Source organism: Leptonotus elevatus, chromosome 17 (genome assembly GCF_054856555.1).
Source record: "Leptonotus elevatus isolate MCC_2025b chromosome 17, RoL_Lele_1.0, whole genome shotgun sequence".
Lineage (NCBI taxonomy): Eukaryota > Metazoa > Chordata > Actinopteri > Syngnathiformes > Syngnathidae > Leptonotus > Leptonotus elevatus.
Window position 1 is genome coordinate 9,803,518 of NC_141255.1, and position 20,066 is coordinate 9,823,583.

Genomic DNA, 20,066 nt, shown 5'->3' on the forward strand with positions numbered 1-20,066 from the left:
CTGCCTATGCTAGCCAAAACCTGGACTTGTGTTACAAGTCCAGGTTTTTGTCGTTGCTAGCATAGTCAGAGTCGTTCGCTTTTGTTTTTTGCTTTAACCCAAACACTGTAAGCGGGCACAATGTCAGTAGCATAAGGCTGATGTGGTTACTGTTGATTTATGCAAAACCCTGCGTAACCCTGAGTTCACTTCCTCACTGCCTCCATGCACGAGACTTTGAAATAATCGAACTGACCTCAGAGGTTAATGAGTCGTTGACCTGGTTGTCCGCTTTACTTTCTTCACTTGCCCTTTGTCACACTTGACACAAACATTTGAATCCATGTGGATACCTGCTGGAGGAATGACTATTTTCTTAACCTCTTTCAGGTTTGCGTACTGTGCCGTCATACAGTGAATGAACCATCCAAACGCAACCGCAGTCCGTTGTTGGATTTGAGGCATTCCAGAGGTTGTTGATCTCGAATTGTCATCACTGCTGGGCAGGGACGACACGCTTCGGTGCAATGCTGGGCTTTGTGGCCGAGGTCTCGTGTTGCGTCCATATTATGATAAAGCTTTCTCATGCTGGCCATTTGTTTTCCCATATTAAGTCCATTAAAATGTGCATTGATATATTGTGCGGGGGTCTTTAAACCCTTGAGACCAGTTGAGAAACGTGCAGTTGAGCCATGTTATTAGCTTTTCTCACATGTATAAAGTGAATTTTAGTGGTTTTCATATCTGACTGGCATGCCTCCAATGTCGAGTCATTTTGCTGGTGGCTAGGAGAAAAAAATCAGCATTCAGGGATTAATATATTCACCCCCAACCCTTAGACCAAATTTGATCCAAAGTACTTAGGAGAACACGTTTTTCTCACAGAACTTCTTAGGCTGAACAAAATGAGTTCCAGGATGATTTAGAATCATTTTGGTATGTGTGCATTTTATTTCATGAAACCCCGACTATGGATTGTATGACAGACATCTCAGTTGCAGAAGTGGGTTGCGAGTATGCATAAGTATATAGTCTTCAGTGAACCTAAAATGCATGTTTTTGGAACGTGGCGGGAAAGAAGAGAAAACCCACTTGAGCATGGATAGAACTTGCAAACTCCACACAGGCAAGCCGCAGATCGGCTTCGATCTCTCAACTCAAAACTGTTACGCAGATATGCTAAGCACTCATCATCTGTGCGTTTTATTGTCACAAGCAAAATTGTACCGAGTGGCCTGATGTGCCTGCGGTGTCGTTTAGATGCGACCTCAGAGCCGTTCAATCATCAAAAATCCCTATCCGCAACGTCGACTCTGCTTGCTAACTAAGTCTAACTTGGCAAAGGTAATTGACCCGTGTCACTGCCGGGTGTTTACGAGCTATGGAGAGCAGCTGCGGGCCCCCTGATCTGTGAATCCTTGAGAATGCGGGTCCTGCTGCGTTGCTAATGGGCCCTGTCCAACATTCCTCCCGCCTGTCCCCGCCACACGAGACGGGGTACTTGCTTATGTCCGATGACATCACATCCTTCCCACATTTCGCCTGTCAAGAAGGACTTAAATGATTGCAAGCAAAACCAAAGTTTTCCTACAAAAAAAATTATTCACCTGCATAGCGAAATGGATATTTCTGTTTTTGCAATGCTTGGATTTACATTTATCTTCCATTGTGATGGTAATTTTTCTGATGATGATGGAATCTCTTCTTTCCAGGTTGTTGTGTGGGCCAACAATGGAGATGCAGTGTTTATTCGAGAGTTCACCCTAATTCGACAAGACCACTTCTCAGAGGAACCTCTCCACGACGCCAGCCAAAAACCTGAAGATCCAGTAAGCGATTTTTTAAAATTCTATGTTGGGACGATTTGTATACATTTCTTCATCATTTCTGTGGGAATGAAAGGATGGCTGTTTCTTGTGGTAGCAAGAAACTGCCAATAAATCAAATGTGTTTATACGTGGGAGGATTCAGCTTGCTAATTCATGCTACCACCTCAGGTATTTGGGCATAGTGAAACCCCGCTAATGGCGAGCGATAGAGATCGAGCCCTGCCGTGAATAGTTCACAGCTTTGAATACTAATCAAAAATTGTGATTTTTTTGTTTCATGAAGCTGGACTAGGAAAACGCTTACAAATCATCATTTATATATTACAGACGCGATCGCTAACTAATGTGTGAACGTTGTCATCTGACTGAATGACATACAGTGGAACCTCGGAGTTTGAACGTCTCGAAACTCGTACGATTCGGACTTCAACCAAAAAATCGGAGTAAAAAATGCCTCGGAGTTTGAACTCATTTTTGGAGTTTGAACACCCAAGCAAAGCAAATAAAACTGAACATACCTTGAAAACGGGCAGCCGAGTGAAGTCGAACGAAGCTGATCAATGCCGAATGCTCACGTTGCGGTAGTTGAGACGATGCACTGCTCATTTCCAGTCAGATCGTGAATACTCCCGGAGGTGCTCCATACTCGCGAGTGCATTTTGATTTTTTCATTTTTTCTTTGCCATGGGCCCAAAAAAAGACAGTGGCAGCAAAGAAAAACATACAGTGCAACGAACCACAATGGAATTATGAAGGACGTTATCGCGCAGTGGTAACTACCGCGACTACTTCTGTAAATACTGGCACGAGGACCCCCCCTTAGCTGTTCAACAATGTTCCTGACGTCAAACAACGCACGCAAGGACCGCTTAGTAGTCTAACAATATGCCCAATGTAAAATACACAAACTCAGCACTGAACTAAAGCTAGCATTAACATAGCGTTTATCATCCACTGATGCCATCACACCACAACAAAAAAGGTAAAGTATTTTTTATTGTTTCAATAATGTACAGGGTAGAAATGTAAAAAAAAACACATAAATAGAAATTAAAAAAGGGATTTTCTGGTTTGGGAACGGATTAATTGCATTTACATTATTTCCTATGGGAAAAAATGTTTCGGAGGTTGAACAATTCAGACTTTGAACACTTTGCAGGAACAAATTATGTTCAAACTCCGAGGTACCACTGTATTCTGTTTTAGAGTGAAATAAATGAGTTACTATTCCGTAAAAGATGCATATCACAGCAAAATCTTTGTGGAATTGGAGGCCGACTAAACAAAAAGCGAATGAGTGATGTCACCAAAGACTTCTTAGGCCTCGTGTGTCATGCTAACACGTCTTAAGACCAGGAGGCCGCAGACTCCCTGGAGCCATATTTGTGATTCCTTTCAGCACTCACTTGGTCTCGGACTCCATGTTCCATGTTGGATCTTGGTTCAATATTGAGCTTGATCCACAGCCAAGATAAACGTGGCTTAATTAGCGAGCGCTCCAGGAGGTGGATCGCGGCTTCTGATGACTATTCGCTTTGACTTCTGTGAGTATGCCAGCGCCACTTGGTGCGCATGAAGGTTGACCTCACCTGCACTCTTTACCTCGTCCCTCGGGAGGGGCGCGACACGTTAGCGCTCTCTTGGTTTTCCAGGCGGCTGCATTCCAACACACTTCAGCGGACTCGACCTAATAGCATAGCAGCATTCATAGACAAATGTTCGAAGTGTGCGGGGGTCTGATGACTGAAATGTTGGCTGACTTGAATGACTTCAAGTAAGGATTATGAGATAATTCCATCTTTTTCCACTCAGGGAAATTTTCCCAGACGATTTGTTCCTGTTCAAGTTCAAAACCAGTCAAATAGATGCCAGTTTAGGTGAACTATTTCAAAGCCCAGTTTGTAAGTGAGATTTGAGACGTGGGAGGAAAACCATCGGTGATTGAACAAAAGCGGAGTGAGGTGGTGACAGGACAGATTTCTCCTCAGCCAGCTACCGTCTAGACAGCAAATGCGTTCATCCTGTTGATAGGCGACTTTAAAGTGACTCTGAAAGGTGATCTCTTATTTAGTGTGCGCTTGTCTGGAGTCTTCCCAGAGCTTCCCACCAGTGCTGACCGAGCTGTACAGAATCTCCGTCATGGATGTGCATCAGGACAGTTGTTAGTTTTGGAAGGTGTTGAGGATGGTTTGATGGTTGGATTTGCAACTTGTCTTGGTATACATGCAATAACACATACTGACCGTCAATAAACAAAACTTCATCCGTCCAATTTCCATACCGATAACCCTCACATGTGTGATCCCAGCTGACTTTGGGCGAGAATAAATCAACCTTGAATGTTGAAATGTTTGCAACAAAGGACAGCGATTATTTGCAAAGAAATTATGCCATTAAAAGCACAGAATGGTTGTTTAGGGAATGAGCCCATATTTGCCTCCCTGACATGTTTGCTTTGACTAACCCGTGTATATTTACAAGATGCTGTTTGGACAGAAGCTCCCGAGCAATGAATGTGGTGTCAAGCCACGTGGCGTTGGCTCTCTGGAGCGTTCTGTCATCCCCCGTGTGTTTGTTCCGTCAACATACGTGCTCAGTAAATCCCTGGCAAACCATGCGACCACCCCAACTTGATGTGGTCATGCACCATTGCACTGTGGGTACCGGAGTTATGCTGCTGATGTACAAGGCCTCTCACCACATAACAAATGTGGGTTTGTGCGCAGCCAAGAGTTGGCCAGCTACTGTTGTGTGCACATTTTGCTGAGTTGTACACACAGATACACACACATCTCTGCCATATTATGTCGAATGACTTGCTTGTTAGTGTCACATGATTTACTATTTAGTAGACGGACGAAGTGAAAAATTCGGAAGCCAATGCAGATTAGGGTTTGTCCAATCACGTCAAGTCACGCACACATTTTCCCGTGAAGTGATTCCTATGTAATTGTTTACATATCAGGTCGCACCGATGTTTATACTCCACAATGTTTGGCGTGCATTTCCATAAACAGATATGCTTGAACAACTGGGGAAAGAAAAAGTCTCATCCAAGGATTCTTGGATGTCCTTGGCTGTGCCTTGGCACTGCACACCCCCAACGGACTCCAAAAGGAGGGGGTTGTTACTGTTAAGCCTCTTCTCGTTCACTATGTGTTGGGATGGCAGGCATGTTATTTTTATAGGAAATTCCCCAAACACCTTTCTTGCTTTTGGACATAGGGCCTAAGTGTTGTTTAAAAAATAGTTCCAAGCCCACCAATTAGCTGTTTATTATCTATCACAGAATGGCACTTGAATAAACTTTAAGAAGCACAGAAACAATGCGGCATGATCTTCTGCATGAGTTGCTCATTGTGGGCACTTGGCTCAGACAGTCTGCTCTAATCTCCAGTGTAAGCAACAGTGTTATCCTGGCTGTAATTACCTGCCGCTGAAAGATCCCCTGCCACCCGTGCGTAGTGGAGTTTAAGTTAACCACTGGGCAACATGCAACCCTAAACGTATCCATCTCTTTAATGTGGGTTCTAATGGCTCCGGTGGCTGTGATGGAGTGGCGAAATAAGTGTTTTTCATGTCCAGAAAGATATGTCATGTTCCACTCCATTGTGGAAAAAATGCATGTTAAAATTACCAGTTGAAATCAGAGGAAATGCTACATAATGTCCACTCAACTACTTTGTATACGATAATTCGAAATAAGCCCTATGATCGTGTCCTCTTCATTCAGCCGTTAACTCATCCTCACACATGGTTGTGTGCAGTTAACATATTGACAGAAGGTTCTGGTCTTCCCAGTGAGAGTGTTCTCGACGTCTCTGTTGTGTATTCCAAGAGTTCATGCCTTCCAGCCGCTGTGAGCGCACACACATGCAAAAAGTCAATTGTGCAGCACTCCTGCTGGGCCACACCTGCAGTTTCACACGCACGCCCAACACACACTTTTCAATATGCTGTAGCCCCCCGAGAAATTGTTCACAAACCACAAAATTGGAACGATGAGCTTGACACGCTTGCCAAGCTAAAAAGTGAACAGCGCTTGGAACTCAAGGCACACTTGTACCAAATATTTATAGAACACAGAGCTAGGCCTTTGACTTTCATGAATAATTTAAGCCTCTGAGTGCTGATGGTCTGTGTACTTTAGCTTTAATTTTACTGTGGATCAAAAAGAAGGAGAACAATGTTGGAGGTGATATGTGACGAGTCCCTATAAAATAAAACGCAAAGTCTATAAAGAAGCGGTTAGACCAGCCATGGTGTATGCACCACTTAAGAATGTTAAGAAAATTGAAAGATTGAGGTGGCTTAGACATCTGATCAGGAGAAGTGAAGGACAGCATGTTGGAAGACAAGATGCAGATGGAAGTACACAGGACTCGAAAATAAGGAAGACCAAGAACCAGATGGAGAGACCGTCTGAGATCAGAAGTGGATGAAAGGAACACACTTAACAGGAACAGTTGGAGAAGGCTCATACAAAACTTTGGCCTCAAGAAGATTGTTGTTTCAACACTCTTGACAAATGTGCTTGGATTTATTTAACCTGATAAGGGGGGAACTAAGGTAAGGGGTCTTGTCTAAAACTGGATGGACTTGCGAGGTGTATCAGTGTATGTTTACAGAAGAAGTTAAATGGTAGAAATGATTTCTTTTTGAGGGACTATGCATCCTGTTGCAACATGTGTTTTCCCAACTTTCCAGCTATTAGTTCATCCCCAAATCATAATATGAGGCGACCCAGCGGAGCACTGAAGCCTCCAAATTTATGGGTGATTACACACAATGAGGGTCTCCCCCGTGAAAACCTTGCATTCTGTTGTGAAGACACATGTGCCTGTGATTTATGATCTGAAATTGAAGGATATCTGATCGGATTCACAGCCATTGATTGATTGATAATCACGGTTGTGCCAAAATTAGGCAAGTTATCGCTCCCCCCCACCCGCATTCTTTGCATTAATTGCGATAAGGAAGGGTTTGTTTGGACTGTAAATTGTTGGCCAATTATTTGTGGCGCCTGGGGTTTTCCAGGTTGGACCACAAGCAAACCGACAGCATTCCTCAGCAAATTCTCAGTGACCTCACTTGGGATAATGACGGGGGTGGGGTGGGGGGTGGGGGGGGGGGGGGGTCAGTCACTCCTCAGAATGGAGTGAGGTGGAGATGAAGTCTCTGTGTTTGAGTCAATTGCATGGTGCGACAAAGTAATGGACTGGTGCTTGGTGGTGTTTTTGAGGCTTTTTGTTGTGTCTAATCCCTGCCACTAGGTGCCACCGTTGAGATGAATGCTGCAGCGCGCACAAGGCTTTGGAGGGTGAGCTCCACAGTAGTTTTACAAGTTAAAAATAAATCTTAGTTCTTTCCTTGTTTTCCTTCACTTGCCTCCTCTTGGTGTTTACTGGCCGAGCATCCATTAAAGCCCTCACCACGGTAGCATATTTAGACAGCTGTGAGGCTGAGGAAAAGCAGTTTCAGGGGTTTTATGCGGGGTTGGGGTGCTGTTTAGTCATGCATTCACATTTCCTCTTTCTGTCCATCGAGCGGACCCATTTGAATTCCACAGAAATCTTGTAGAAGAATGAGCTTGATCATGTTCTGTAAACTGTCAAAGAAATTTGGGGCAAGTGTTAAATGCTGATTGTCTTGTCACATGACGCAAAGTGCTGACATTGCAAACGTCAACACAGGTTCTTTAATCCTCTGATGTGTTCCTATTGCTGCATACCGATGGGAATATACTTTACTGTACAAACAAATCGTCTTGGGTGGTGACGAGTTTGCTCCATTTCAAGCTTATACGACATTTCTGGGGATCAAGGTCAAAAACGCATATCATTTACCAAACTCAGAAGTCCAGTACAGTTTTATACCAGGAGTAACTGAGGTTGAGGCATTTTCCCCCATTTTGAGGTGCTTCGTTCATATTTGAACTTTGCTGGAAGCCACAGAAGAGCTTTTCCTGTGAGAGGTAATTGTTTGATGCATGCCTTGTTGAAAACTTAATTGCACGTATATCAAAAGAATCTCAGTGAATTTATGGGTTTCTCTAAGGAGATTTGGCACTTGAGGTTTCCTTTAAAAAAAAAAAAATCTTTAATCGTTGCCATATTTACAAGTCAGGCACGGGTCATGACAAGGAACTTTTTGTGCTCCTTGTTATTGCATCATTATCTAACTGAGGGGGAAATGTCAGATACAAGAGGATGCTCCAAAGGGTTAAAGCCTAACTTTGACCACCTTTATCACATTACTATCGCTTTCTGTGGATGTTCCACAGCCAAAGACAACAAATAATACATTCCCAACAATGAAAAACACATGTTACCAATGTGACTCCATTTTCAGGTTGAAAACCGAAACCGTGGCTCTATGTAAAGCCTTGCAGCAGATCAGACGTCTCTTTTGGTGGTAATAACAGCTTTGACTCACTCGGAGTGTGAATGCTCCGCACTCTCATCAGGTATAATGAGCTGCTGAGGCAAACCAGGTGTCTCGGTGCTCACAGTTGCATGGTTGTGGATCTGTTTCGTGTTGATGGTTTAGTCCTCTGGATGCAGTCACTTCGTCTGTAACCTCATACCAGATACTCAATTATGGAACGTACCTGCACCTTCTGATCCTTTGTACAAAAGATTACTTTGGAGTCCAGTATTTATCTACTTAAATATATTCAAGGTAGAAACCCATTGCCCATCAAGCCTAGCCCCAAATAAAATTCTTGCAATGACGTATTTATGTAGTATGAAGTGCATCAGGAAACCAAAACAAATTAGTAATGGGAAAGAGTTTGCAGAGGGATAAAAAGGGCAGAATGTGTGTTGAATGTGAGCCGTCACAGATGGAGCCGCTTCTGTTCACTTTCAAAGTATTTTTTTACCAAAAACGTCGCAACATTTATCAGTGTCAAAAATGGAAAAAAAATAGCCCTTAAGTTACCATCTTGGTTTTTAACCACAAAGCTTCAGCCCAATTTTATTGAGATTTAGTATAGAGAAATAACATGTAGTAAGGATAACCCAGTCATCTGTTTGCTTTAGGCTAACCATCAAATATAGGCATGGTAGCTAGAAACTGTGATGGAACTTCAAAGCAAAAAAAAAAAATACATAATTTTTAACTATTTTATGAGAAGTACTTCAAAGAACTATATAAAACTGCAGTTTTGCCACTCACCTTCCATCTGTCTTAACTTGGACCGGCTCTGGGGAATTACATCTCTATTCCGATCATCGGCTTTGGGCAAGCATTGAGAAATGTGGTCGCTATTCAGCTGCAAGTCGTTAAAAAAAATCTATCCTGGTAAAATATTTTAAGGCAGGAGCCCAGAAAACTGTTTTAACAATAACTTTGATGTAAATCATGCCTGAAGCACAAAGAATGATATTAATGCACTCCCCACACACACTTGATTCGAACAATATTGGCTAACCACTGAAGCAGGTGATCTGGGGTTGCCGTGGTAACCACGAAATCTCTTTTTTTTTCGTCGGCCCATGTATGACCCAAATACTTTTCAATCTTTTATTTGTAGGTCATGTGTTGCAATATTGGTGTACAAAGGGATTTTTCTCCATGCAGTCTATTTTAGAAAGTCTTGTGTGAGATAGCGATATACATTATTCATCCTCACGAGTTGTTTGAAGTCAAGACACCTCAAGCAATGTTGTGGTCGATGACGGCTTCCAGTGGCTTGTCAATCAAACACATTCATTTCCTTCTCTGGCAGCAGTAGTTGTCAAGAAAAATGCCGTGGTTTATTTTCTGTACTTTCACACTTGCAAATATGAGAAGGATTTCTTCTGAAAGCAAACATCGGGGTTATGGATTAAGGGGGCGCAATTCTTGTGGAAAAGGCTCCTCTCCTTGGCGGTGCCGCAGTGAGGTCAAGTGGATGTCCATTTGCGGTGTGGTTGTCATGTTTTAATTAAAGCCATTTGCTCAAGTGCAACACATTGGGTGCAACTTGATTGGAAGAGTTGATTTGATCACAGGCTGGCACTAGATTTCGAGACTCCATTATTTCTTTGTTGTTGTTGTTTCATACCATTGCAAAACTGGAAATTCTGTGAGGGCTATGATCCAATTCCTCTGCACCAACAGCTGTCCATCTACCGGCTTGTTTTTCCTGCAGAACTGTCCCTCCACCTGGCCTATTCCCCACCTCCATATCCGCTGAGCCGAAAGTGCCAGATGTTATGAAAGGCTTTGTTGAAGTTGCTCATAAAGGATGAAGAGCAAAGTCACTCCTGATGGCTTTTGTGAACAAACTGCCACATGATCTACATGACGCTCACTGGCAGTCACGGGCTTCAGAGAATGTATTTTTTTTGGGACATTCAAACGAGCAAAGAGGAGATTGACATTTGAGCATTCAGAAGAATGAAGTCAGTCAATTGGACATCCTAATACACGCAAACGTGTGAACTTGCAGCTGCCTTCCAACTCCTTGTTTGAATGAGCATGCTTGACTGAAGCCCATTTATTGATTGGCTCCTGTGCCAGACTTGAGGACTACCCCCCTCCTCACATTGCACGTACAAATACACACTCCTCCCTCCCTCCATTCTTCCATACCCTCCCCTGAATCCAAGTTACTACGAAGGAGCACAGGCGCAGAGAGAAGACTACTGGCGGACCAGACGCATAGATTGACCCAAAGAGGAGCAAAAACGGCTTCATGAAGACATGGAGGGTTCACCAGCTTGCCACCTGCTGCTGATGGCTATTCTTATCATGGTACTGTAATATCTGTTTTCTGCTTGTCTTGTTTCCATTTTTTCTCATTTCTTCATTACCATATTTGTGATTGCAACCCTAAATGTCACATGATGTTGTTTACTGTGCAGCATGTAAGCACGCCTGGAGTTTTTTTCAGCCTTACTGCAGAAGCTACAAAGTGTCCCTTCCTTCCCTTAAGGTCAAATACCCCCCCTCCCCCTGGAACCCCTTTGGTTAGGATGCAGTGATGCACAAGACAAGGGATTGAGCAGATGTGTGGCTATCAAATGTCTTGCCAACCTGACAAGGCCATCCAGTGTGTGTTTTCAATAGAGGTGTATGAGTCGGGTTTCTCTTCCCTTGTCCAGGAAAATGTCCTTACGTGCTGTGCTGACAGGTGACTTGCATTGAATCCGTCCGTCAGTGAGCATCAGCGCTCTTGCTCATTTCCTCTTTTCTGCTTGATTGAGTACACGGGAGAAGAGGCCACCTTTCTGTTTTTCTCATTGACAATGCAAACGAAGCAGAGTCTGTCCTGAATGCGCTCCAAAGGCGAGCAGGACGGATGAGACGGATTAGATAGCCGCCAAGTGGACATGCGAGCCGTTTGATTATTAGCCCCAAATCCCGGCAGGAGCTTGTATTATCCCGCTTTCACGGAGAACAATAGCAGAGCCGCCAGCCAAAACGCCGTCGTCCTCCTCCTCCTCCATCTTCATCCCTCTTGTCCTCTCCTCTCTCCACCAGCCTTTTTCGGACTCCAGCTCACTTGGCTCGCCAGTTGACTGCAAAATTCACTGATTGCTTTTCAAAAGGAGGAGAATTAAGAGACGGCCCGACAAAGTCTGTTTATTTATTGTGGATCCAAACATTGGAAGAGTTGGCCCGTTTGCAAAGTCAAAAGGAGCGCCATCGCTTTGGCTGCAGTCTCTGTTGGCTGTGTGTTAGCGACTGCCATCTTCTACGCACTGCCAGCCATTTACAACAGTCCATGCAAACTTTGAATAAAATGAACTTTGGTTCTGCAGGATCTTTTTGTGTCGCAATGAAAATTTGATCATTTTCCATAACTGCTTTCTTGAGAAGAAAATGGGCCAAGGTGGACTTGGGTAGGCTTCTGAATTGTGAATACATTTTTTTTCGCCATAGGATCCAAATCTGGAATAAAAGCTTTGCAAAAGAAATCATGCGAGTGACTGGTTGAGGCGAACCCTGATGGGCCAAGACAAAAATCACTACAACATTCCTAATTGTCACATAAATGTGAAAAGAAGGCAAATTGCAAAAAAATAAAAAATTATATCGACTGAGCAGCCAAACTGGGATGAATGGATGTCACAATTACTTCCATTTTCATGCTCTATGATCATCACATTTTTCTTTTTGGCTGACACTAGTGGCTTGTGATAAAACGACGACCTTTTGGTGATCACTGAGTTGAAGTCTTGAGGTCTGTTTTAGTCCGGCTTCAGGGGCTTGCAGGAAAATAATTCGAATGCAAATGACCCCCCCCCCCCCCCCCCCCTCCTATTGCTGCTGATTTTTTAAGCCTGCAGTGTATGACTGCATGGATCTGAGAAGTAAAGTATTTCTGCAAACATGCTTTGATGGTCCACCAACATCAAAAAGCCGTCTTTGTGTTTAGGTTATTGCGTGAAATGATATGATGGGCTTTTTTTTCTCCTTCACATCAATTTTCTTTTCACAGCCTTAAATCCACCAGTGAATGGCAGATTATTTGATTGAATGTGTTTGCACCCCGAGTCTTTTCAGCCACATTCCGACTACCATGGGAGGTGGATGATTTGTCCCAGCGTTAGTTCCATTTCCCAGAGTGTTTTTTTCCAGTGAAAAAGAGGCAACACAGGGTCTCTGGCCTGTCTTTTATTGGGAGCGGCATCTTTTTGAAGCATGCCAGCTTAGCCAGCCTTGCTTCTCACCCTGTGGCGTCGACTGCCTACGGCATTGTCAAGCCAAAAGAAAGAAACATAACACGCACACAGTCAGACGGAGGTGATGCGTATCACATGACCATGCCAGCCTTTTCAAAATAAACAATTAGTTTTACTGCTTGATGAATCTGTCCCATCAAATCAATTTGGAATAAATCTCCATCTCCATCCCCCCACTGCCACGCTTCCTGTGCAGGACTGGAAGAGACAGGGGGTCTTGATGGATGGATGTGTCGGGAGGATCTTAGTTTTTTTGGCTGTCACTTGCCATCTGAGATGCATGTTGTCCTCTGAGTCACAAAAAATCATCTTCTCATAATATTGACTTTGGATGCCGCGGCAATATTCCGAGCCCTGCTGCCAAATACAGCGCCATGCAATTGAGAGGACGAGTGTGTGTCAAGCTTTGAGAACTCAAACCATGACGCTCCATCTATTTGATCTCATGTTCCCATCTCTCAATGCGCAGAGCTCACGGACAGCCCGTTCGGAAGAGGACCGAGACACTCTGTGGGATGCCTGGGGCTCGTGGAGCGAATGTTCCCGTACCTGCGGAGGAGGAGCGTCATATTCCCTGAGACGATGCCTCAGTTCCAAGTAAGTCTTCCAAACAAAAAGCACTGCGCTATTTTTAGTCGGCACAAATGGCAAACGTTTAGCACTAGCCTGAACTCAGAGAGGCTTGGATCACACAAGCCATATTTAGAAAATGAAATACCTCATTGACCTTTAGATAAATGGAAACATCTTGTGAACAATTTGTAAGCGTGCATTCAAACACTATCCAGAGTCATTTTGACTTTTTAAAAGAGAAACTTGTTGCCTGCAGTCGGGCTGCTTTCTATTAAACTGACATATTCTGTCTTTAAAATTCAATCTGTTCGGCCTCTCGTTGCTGCTCCCAATCGTTCCGCCAAATAAACCCAAACAATTGCCCTAATGGTGTGAGTCAACCTCCCATAGTCTGCAACGGGAGTTCCCGAAATGCTGTTATGTCATCGGTCAACAACCACTAAAACTGTCCAGACATCCAAAGGAACGGGCTTGAGTTCATTCCAGACAATAGGCACTGAAATGGATGACTACACCAAAGTCAAATCCAAGGACGTGGTCTTTACCTAAAGATTTGAGGCAAAAGTACAGGAATATCGGGCTAAAGGACACGTTTTCTAGTAACCAGAATGACTTCATTGCATTGCGCTACTTTACATAATGTATCACCCACCCAAACCACCAAACGTAGCCAACTGGACCGCTTACTCGATTAGCAAGTGGAACATTGTGTCAGGCCAGCTTAGTTCGCTCCATCACATCTTACTACCACACCCGGTATCACACTTTGGGATCCTTTCATGCCGAACAGTATTACTTGGAAATGAGGCTTGCGATTGTGTCTGCCGGATGCAGTGTCTCAATAATTTGCCGGTTGTGTCGTCTGCTTGACATAAACAAGTGTGTCTGTCTTATTGATGGAAAGGAGTAGAACATTTCTGGTACATTTGTTGTTGTTTTTTTGTAGTCCTTTTTGATATCTTATGTTGGGTGACCAAAAATCTCAGTTTAACCAGGACAGTCCCGGATTTGAGCCTTTTCTGTGCCAGCGGATTTTGCCAGTGCTATTTTTTACACAGGTCCCATCCCGGCGTCCATTGTTTAGTTTTTTGTTTTTTCAGAAAGACAATTGTTTCGGCCATGTTAAATCGCTAGCTTGCGTATTTTTGTCATACTGGAACTAGAACTACTTCATCCTTCTATTTCTAAGAATCATGGGGAATATAGAGTTTTTTCGGCGGAATATTTCCAATGTTACCACGCGAAACCAAAAGGTTGGATAATGGTGAGTGCATTAACTTATTTAAAGCTGTTGAACGGTCAGCGAATGTAGCATTCAGCAGCAGCTAAAGCAATAACATAAGCAGATTGACTAGCGATTAAATTTGTTATAAATATATAAAAATATTTGATTTTCAGCGAAATTGTAATGTCCTGTTTTTTAAAGAGATTACACTACGGTATTTTAAGCCCTTCCACAGTTAACTATAGGCATATAATGATTAAATCTTACCTTTGACACCATGGCGATGTAATTTTTTAATGAAATATTAGGTGTTTTGCTGGTTAGTTTTCTAATGCGGAAGTAAAACACCTGGTAAAAGTTTGACTTGTAGTTCACACAAATATCAGCCAGAAGGATTTTAAGACGGCCAATTATGATTTCATTGCACTTTGGCAAATGTGAAGGATAATTGATTGCTTTGGATTCATTTGGACAGAATGTTTACTGATAAAGGCTACTTTTTCCACTGGGCGTGCGTTTAGTCCGCAGAGGCGGTGCGGGGTGGATTCATGTTGGTGATGTTTTTGGTGAGGAATTAGCATTTTAACATGGCTAAAAGCTCCAAAAAGTTGATTTTTCACATTGCTGTCCCTTTAACTTTGATAATCTGGTCGCCTTGATTTTATGGGTTAACTTTTTTCCCCATGTCACATGATACAATTCACCAGTTGACAATTTGTAACTTGAAAAAAAAAAATCATAGGCTGAGGCTCGTGTAAGTCAAAGCCCAACTGTAGAATCAACGTTATTGAAGATGATGCTGTTGGCCCTTCTGTAGCTTTTCTACTTTTCTCATATTTCACCCCAAAACTCTTGACACCGTATTGAATTCTACTTTGACCTTGAAATTTGTCAGGAAAGGAAAACGTGTGTTGCTCATCTCGGACTGATTTGTTCCCCGTCTCTCCGGCTTGGCAGAAGAACGAGTCTGGATTTGACTAACGTTGTTGCTGCGCCATGTGCGCTCTATCCCCTCCCTCTGTAAGAATCATCGAAGCCTCTCAGTCATCTGTCACTCCACAACCCTGCCGTGTTGTGTCTAATTCTGGTTCCACTCTGGATTTCTTCTAAAGGTTTTCCAAAATAAACAGAATTGCCTTTGATTGGTTTCCGCGGATAATTGGCCCATCGTAGTCGCCATCAATGTTTTATCATCAGTCAGCATCATCAAAGCACCGCAAAATTCTAAGTTGGCTTGATAATTGGAGCGTAGACACTGGTGATTGTCGTACCGACGTCCCAAACTGTTCCAATGTGTTTGACCAGGTGGGAGGGTTGACTTCACTCTACTATTTACAATCAATTTAGGATGCTTTTGAGGCTGATCAGTAGTGATAAAATCGCAACAGTCTAGTATCAAAAAACAACTGGATGCCGATTGACAGATACATTGTGGTTGTCTACCCCCATGCGTTTGGAGTTATTTGAGATTTATCTTGGCACGTATCTATGAAAACATGAATAAATGGTGATTTTTGTCCTCATTTCAACATCTTCATTTCATTGGAGGTCAGCAGATTTGAAAGTGTGATAAATCTCCTTTGACTATAGTGACTACAGTGTTGTGCTTCGTGCATGGTCACATTGTACGGCCGCTATTATGTCTTTGCGAGCTCGCCGCAGAACCTCGCACGCTTGCGGCTCGCCACATGCGAAAAGTGTTGAGCAAATGTCGAGCTAACCGCCGCCTTTGGGTGCACATGACTGTTGTGTATTGTGGTTCGCCTCATCATTCAACACCACCCAAAGCCAGTTCACACAAGTGCTCTTTTTTCTCTCCTTCCTCTAGGACCTGCGAAGGGCAGAATATCAAATATCGCACATGCAGTAATGTGGTAAGTTCAGCATCTTCATAGAGTGGAGATTCCAACTGCGGGATTTGCTGCAGTGAACTCTTGCTTTTAGGGGGGATAGAGGCCAAGCACTTGCTGTGAATAGCTCAAATCAAATTATAACGGCAAAGTAGATTATGCAAGCTAGCAGTATTTGGAGAGAAGAAATGCAAATACACATTTTTACTTTCACTTCTGACATGTTTAATTGGTTGTAATATCTGTATATGTGAGATCTTTTTTTCCATGCTCCTACTATGTTCCTGTTTGGGAGCATTGCTCAAGCTTTGTCTTTTTTCCTCCACCTTCCTAGCATCTTTCCTTATCTAAGATTTAGAGGCACTGCAAAGCGAGTATCCATAGGCCTTTCTGTCCTGTCGCCCTCTGTTGGTCATTGTTTTACATGTTTCTTGGACAATGCTGTTGCTCAGTATTGAGCATGAAAACACTATCAATGAATTATAAACCTATACAAGATCACCCCGCACCCCAAATATGAATATTGAACTGCTAATATGCAGGAGTTCACTGTAACAGCAAGCTATTCTACTTGATGGAACGCATCATGCCATTTCACTTTGACATCATCCTATGCCCAGGACTGCCCCGTGGATGCTGGAGACTTCCGGGATCAGCAGTGTTCAGCCCACGCTGACGTCCGCTACCAGGATCAGTACCACGAGTGGCTTCCCGTGTACAACGACCCGGACAATCCGTGCGCCCTTAAGTGCAAAGCCAAGGGTTCCGGGCTGGTGGTAGAGTTGGCGCCCAAGGTCCTAGATGGAACACGCTGCTACACCGAGTCCTTAGACATGTGCATCAGTGGCGTGTGCCAGGTGGACAGAGATTTTTTACACATGCATCTTCTTCTTCAAATGCTGTTTTATATAATTATTTAAAACATTCCTAGGAAATCACAATGTCCCATCACGTCTTTACATGCGTTCTAGATTGTCGGCTGTGATCATGAGTTGGGAAGCGCGGCCAAAGAGGACAATTGCGGTGTCTGCAGTGGCGACGGGTCCTCGTGCAGGCTGGTGCGAGGGCACTACAAATCCCAGCATGCCTCAGGAAAAAGTATATCCGATGCCAAGATTGTCATTGCATGGGTTAAAATACATTACTAAAATATATCTTGTCTTTTTCCCCTCCTCTCTTTTTCAAGCGGAGGATACCGTTGTGGTCATCCCCTTCAAGAGTCGGCATGTGCGTCTTATCCTAAAAGGCCCGGATCACTTGTGTAAGTCCTGGTAGGTCCAGGATGCTCTTCCATCCAAATCAGACGATACTGTACTTGTACTCGATAGCGTTGAATGCATTTCTTGACTCTACAGTATATCCTTAAATGCATGTTCACCCATTGCCAAATATAGAGCCTTTGGACCCAGCAGTTGCGTCCATCAACAAATGTCATCAACAGACAAATTGAATCAGTTGCTAATTACACGTTTAACCTACTGTATGTTTTCATTTCAACTTAGCTTGCCCAAGCCCTTTTTCTCAATGGAGAGCTTTTTCATTCTCCTTTTGGCATACGAATTAGAACCATGTGTGCACAGATGTTTACTGTTGTTGGGTACCGCTCAATCCTGTGCTCCCCAATGTTTTCGTTGCCCATGATATCCTTGTTGGAAATCCACATGGCCATCTTAGGTCAGGGTTGAAGTGAGGTCAAACCCTGTAAGAGCTTAGCTGTGGCATGTCAAAGGGAGCCACTTTGTCTCCAAACCTTCAAGCACATTTCCTGTCCGTTTGTTTAAAGTGTGGTCATGGTTGGCTCGTCAAGAGCGGGCACTTGCCAAGGATGCAAAATGTCAGCGGAATCCAAAACTGTGACAATTGTAGTACGAGTCGAAGAGTTATTTCCCCTCCATGTGTGTGCACATATGGCTTTCGCTTTTTTAGATGTGGAGAGTAAGACTCTGCAAGGGGTGAAAGACAGACGTACCTTGGATAAATCAGGGCAATACCAACTGGAAAACACCACTTTGGATTACCAGAAACTGGCCGATAAGGAGGTCCTGCGAATTCCCGGGCCACTCGGGGCTGATTTCACCATCCAGGTAAGCACTAAGAGTCGTTTCACGTGCTTCAAATCTGGAGGTATCAACAGTACTGTTCAAAAGTCTTACCCTGTATTATCCGAGTGGTTTTGGCAGTTACAGTAGAATTGTACTTATGTAACCTGTAACTGTCATGTATGGAACCTCATGAATGTTCTTCTGGCAGGTCCAGTTTGCAGGTGGGCCGGACAGCGTTATCCAATACATATTCTACCAGCCCATCGTCCACCGCTGGAGGGAAACTGACTTCTTCCCTTGCTCTGTCACATGTGGCGGCGGTAAGTGAGAGAGATACTAGCTATAAACCTGTTTGTAAACAAAAATATATAGGTTGATGCATCCGGGTGGCAGAAAGGTGATTGGATATACAGTACTATATAAAGGATCCCGAAAGGTTTAGGATGTGTAGTATGTGTGATATAATGGTCAAATGTCTATAAAAGCCTGATTTCCTTGTGCCAGGGTACCAGCTGACTTCCGCAGAGTGCTTTGACCTGCGTAGTGGTCGTGTGGTGGTGGACCAGTACTGCCATTATTACCCAGAGAACAGCAAGCCCAAACCCAAACTGCAGGAGTGCAACATGGAGCCCTGCCTGGCCAGGTTACAAAGCCTGATTGTTTTTTTTGAAGACACAAGATAAAATCTTGAATGGTTATCTTTTGTCTTTTAGTGACGGGTACAAGCAGATCATGCCGTATGACCTCTACCACCCCCTTCCTCGGTTTGTCATTCTGACTTCTTGAGCTAGGAGATACAGTACATGCTTACACTTTTCAACCTATTGACCTTGTTGTCTTGTAAGGTGGGAGAGCAGCCCTTGGACGGCATGCTCCACTTCCTGCAACGGGGGCATCCAGAGTCGCTCTGTTTCCTGCGTTGAGGAAGACATGCAGGGGACCGTCACTGCCACGGACGAATGGAAGTGCCTTTACGCCCCCAAAATGGCCGTCTTGCAGCCCTGCAACACCTTTGACTGCCCCAGCTGGATGGCCCAGGAGTGGTCGCCTGTAAGTTCAGTGCATTTTTGCTAATGTAACAATCACGCTCGCCACACAATTCGGGGCGGTGTGGCTCAGGTGGTAGAGTAGTCGTCTCCAACCCAAAGGCTGTGTGTTTGTCCTGCTGAAACATTTAACAGTTGTAAAAGTGTAAAGTTTACAGTGCAGTTTATGTTCATTCCGAAAATTTTGGTGAATGTTTTGTGACTTTAAAGGGATACTTGATTCATTGAGCCATTTTCAGGAGCAAAAAGTTAATATTTTGTCCAGAATGAATTTGGTAACTTTTCATGTACAATTAATACCTTTTGAATACACATTTTTCTGATTTCAAACCAGTGGGTTAAATTGTCACCCTTTGTTGCATCAGGCTTCATGAATTCATCTTAAATCTTCTATGGCAGGCATACAAACACACAGAGAAAAAAAACTTGGATGCCGTTTACCTTGCACATTCTTCCCGGAACTTGCCGTTTAAATGCTTGCTTTGGCAGAAGACACACAAAGTTCACGCTTGTTCATACAGCAGTGGGGGATTTTGGACCATCTCCCCCCCACCCCTTGAGTCAAAGGCCAAGACATTTAATCAGTCAGAAAAGGATGATAGCTTGCCAACTAACACAGATTTATCTCTGAATATATGCATGGCAGAAGGTATTAACTGCCCCCCCCCCCCCCCCCCCATCTGATTTCAGTGCACCGTGACATGCGGTCAGGGTCTGAGCTACAGGGTGGTGCTATGCATTGATCACAGGGGGCTCCATGCAGGAGGATGCAACCCCACCACCAAGCCCCACATCAAGGAGGAGTGCCTGGTGACTGTACCCTGCTACAAGACCATTGGTGGGTTT

General features: G+C 43.8%; 1 protein-coding gene across 3 annotated transcripts in view; it reads left to right on the top strand.

Annotated features, from left to right (window-relative positions):
• The window catches only part of adamtsl3 (ADAMTS-like 3), a 44,993-nt gene that overhangs the window by 14,268 nt on the left and 10,659 nt on the right, over positions 1 to 20,066 (top strand). For all 3 annotated transcript variants that reach the window (XM_086058214.1, XM_086058215.1, XM_086058216.1), the window contains exons 2-13: positions 1,692 to 1,808; positions 12,954 to 13,081; positions 16,111 to 16,156; positions 16,753 to 16,989; positions 17,104 to 17,230; positions 17,319 to 17,393; positions 18,059 to 18,216; positions 18,383 to 18,494; positions 18,679 to 18,817; positions 18,888 to 18,938; positions 19,020 to 19,224; positions 19,911 to 20,058. In XM_086058214.1, coding sequence (XP_085914340.1) covers positions 1,692 to 1,808; positions 12,954 to 13,081; positions 16,111 to 16,156; positions 16,753 to 16,989; positions 17,104 to 17,230; positions 17,319 to 17,393; positions 18,059 to 18,216; positions 18,383 to 18,494; positions 18,679 to 18,817; positions 18,888 to 18,938; positions 19,020 to 19,224; positions 19,911 to 20,058 — 1,543 coding nt within the window. The remainder of the gene's footprint in view (positions 1 to 1,691; positions 1,809 to 12,953; positions 13,082 to 16,110; positions 16,157 to 16,752; positions 16,990 to 17,103; positions 17,231 to 17,318; positions 17,394 to 18,058; positions 18,217 to 18,382; positions 18,495 to 18,678; positions 18,818 to 18,887; positions 18,939 to 19,019; positions 19,225 to 19,910; positions 20,059 to 20,066) is intronic.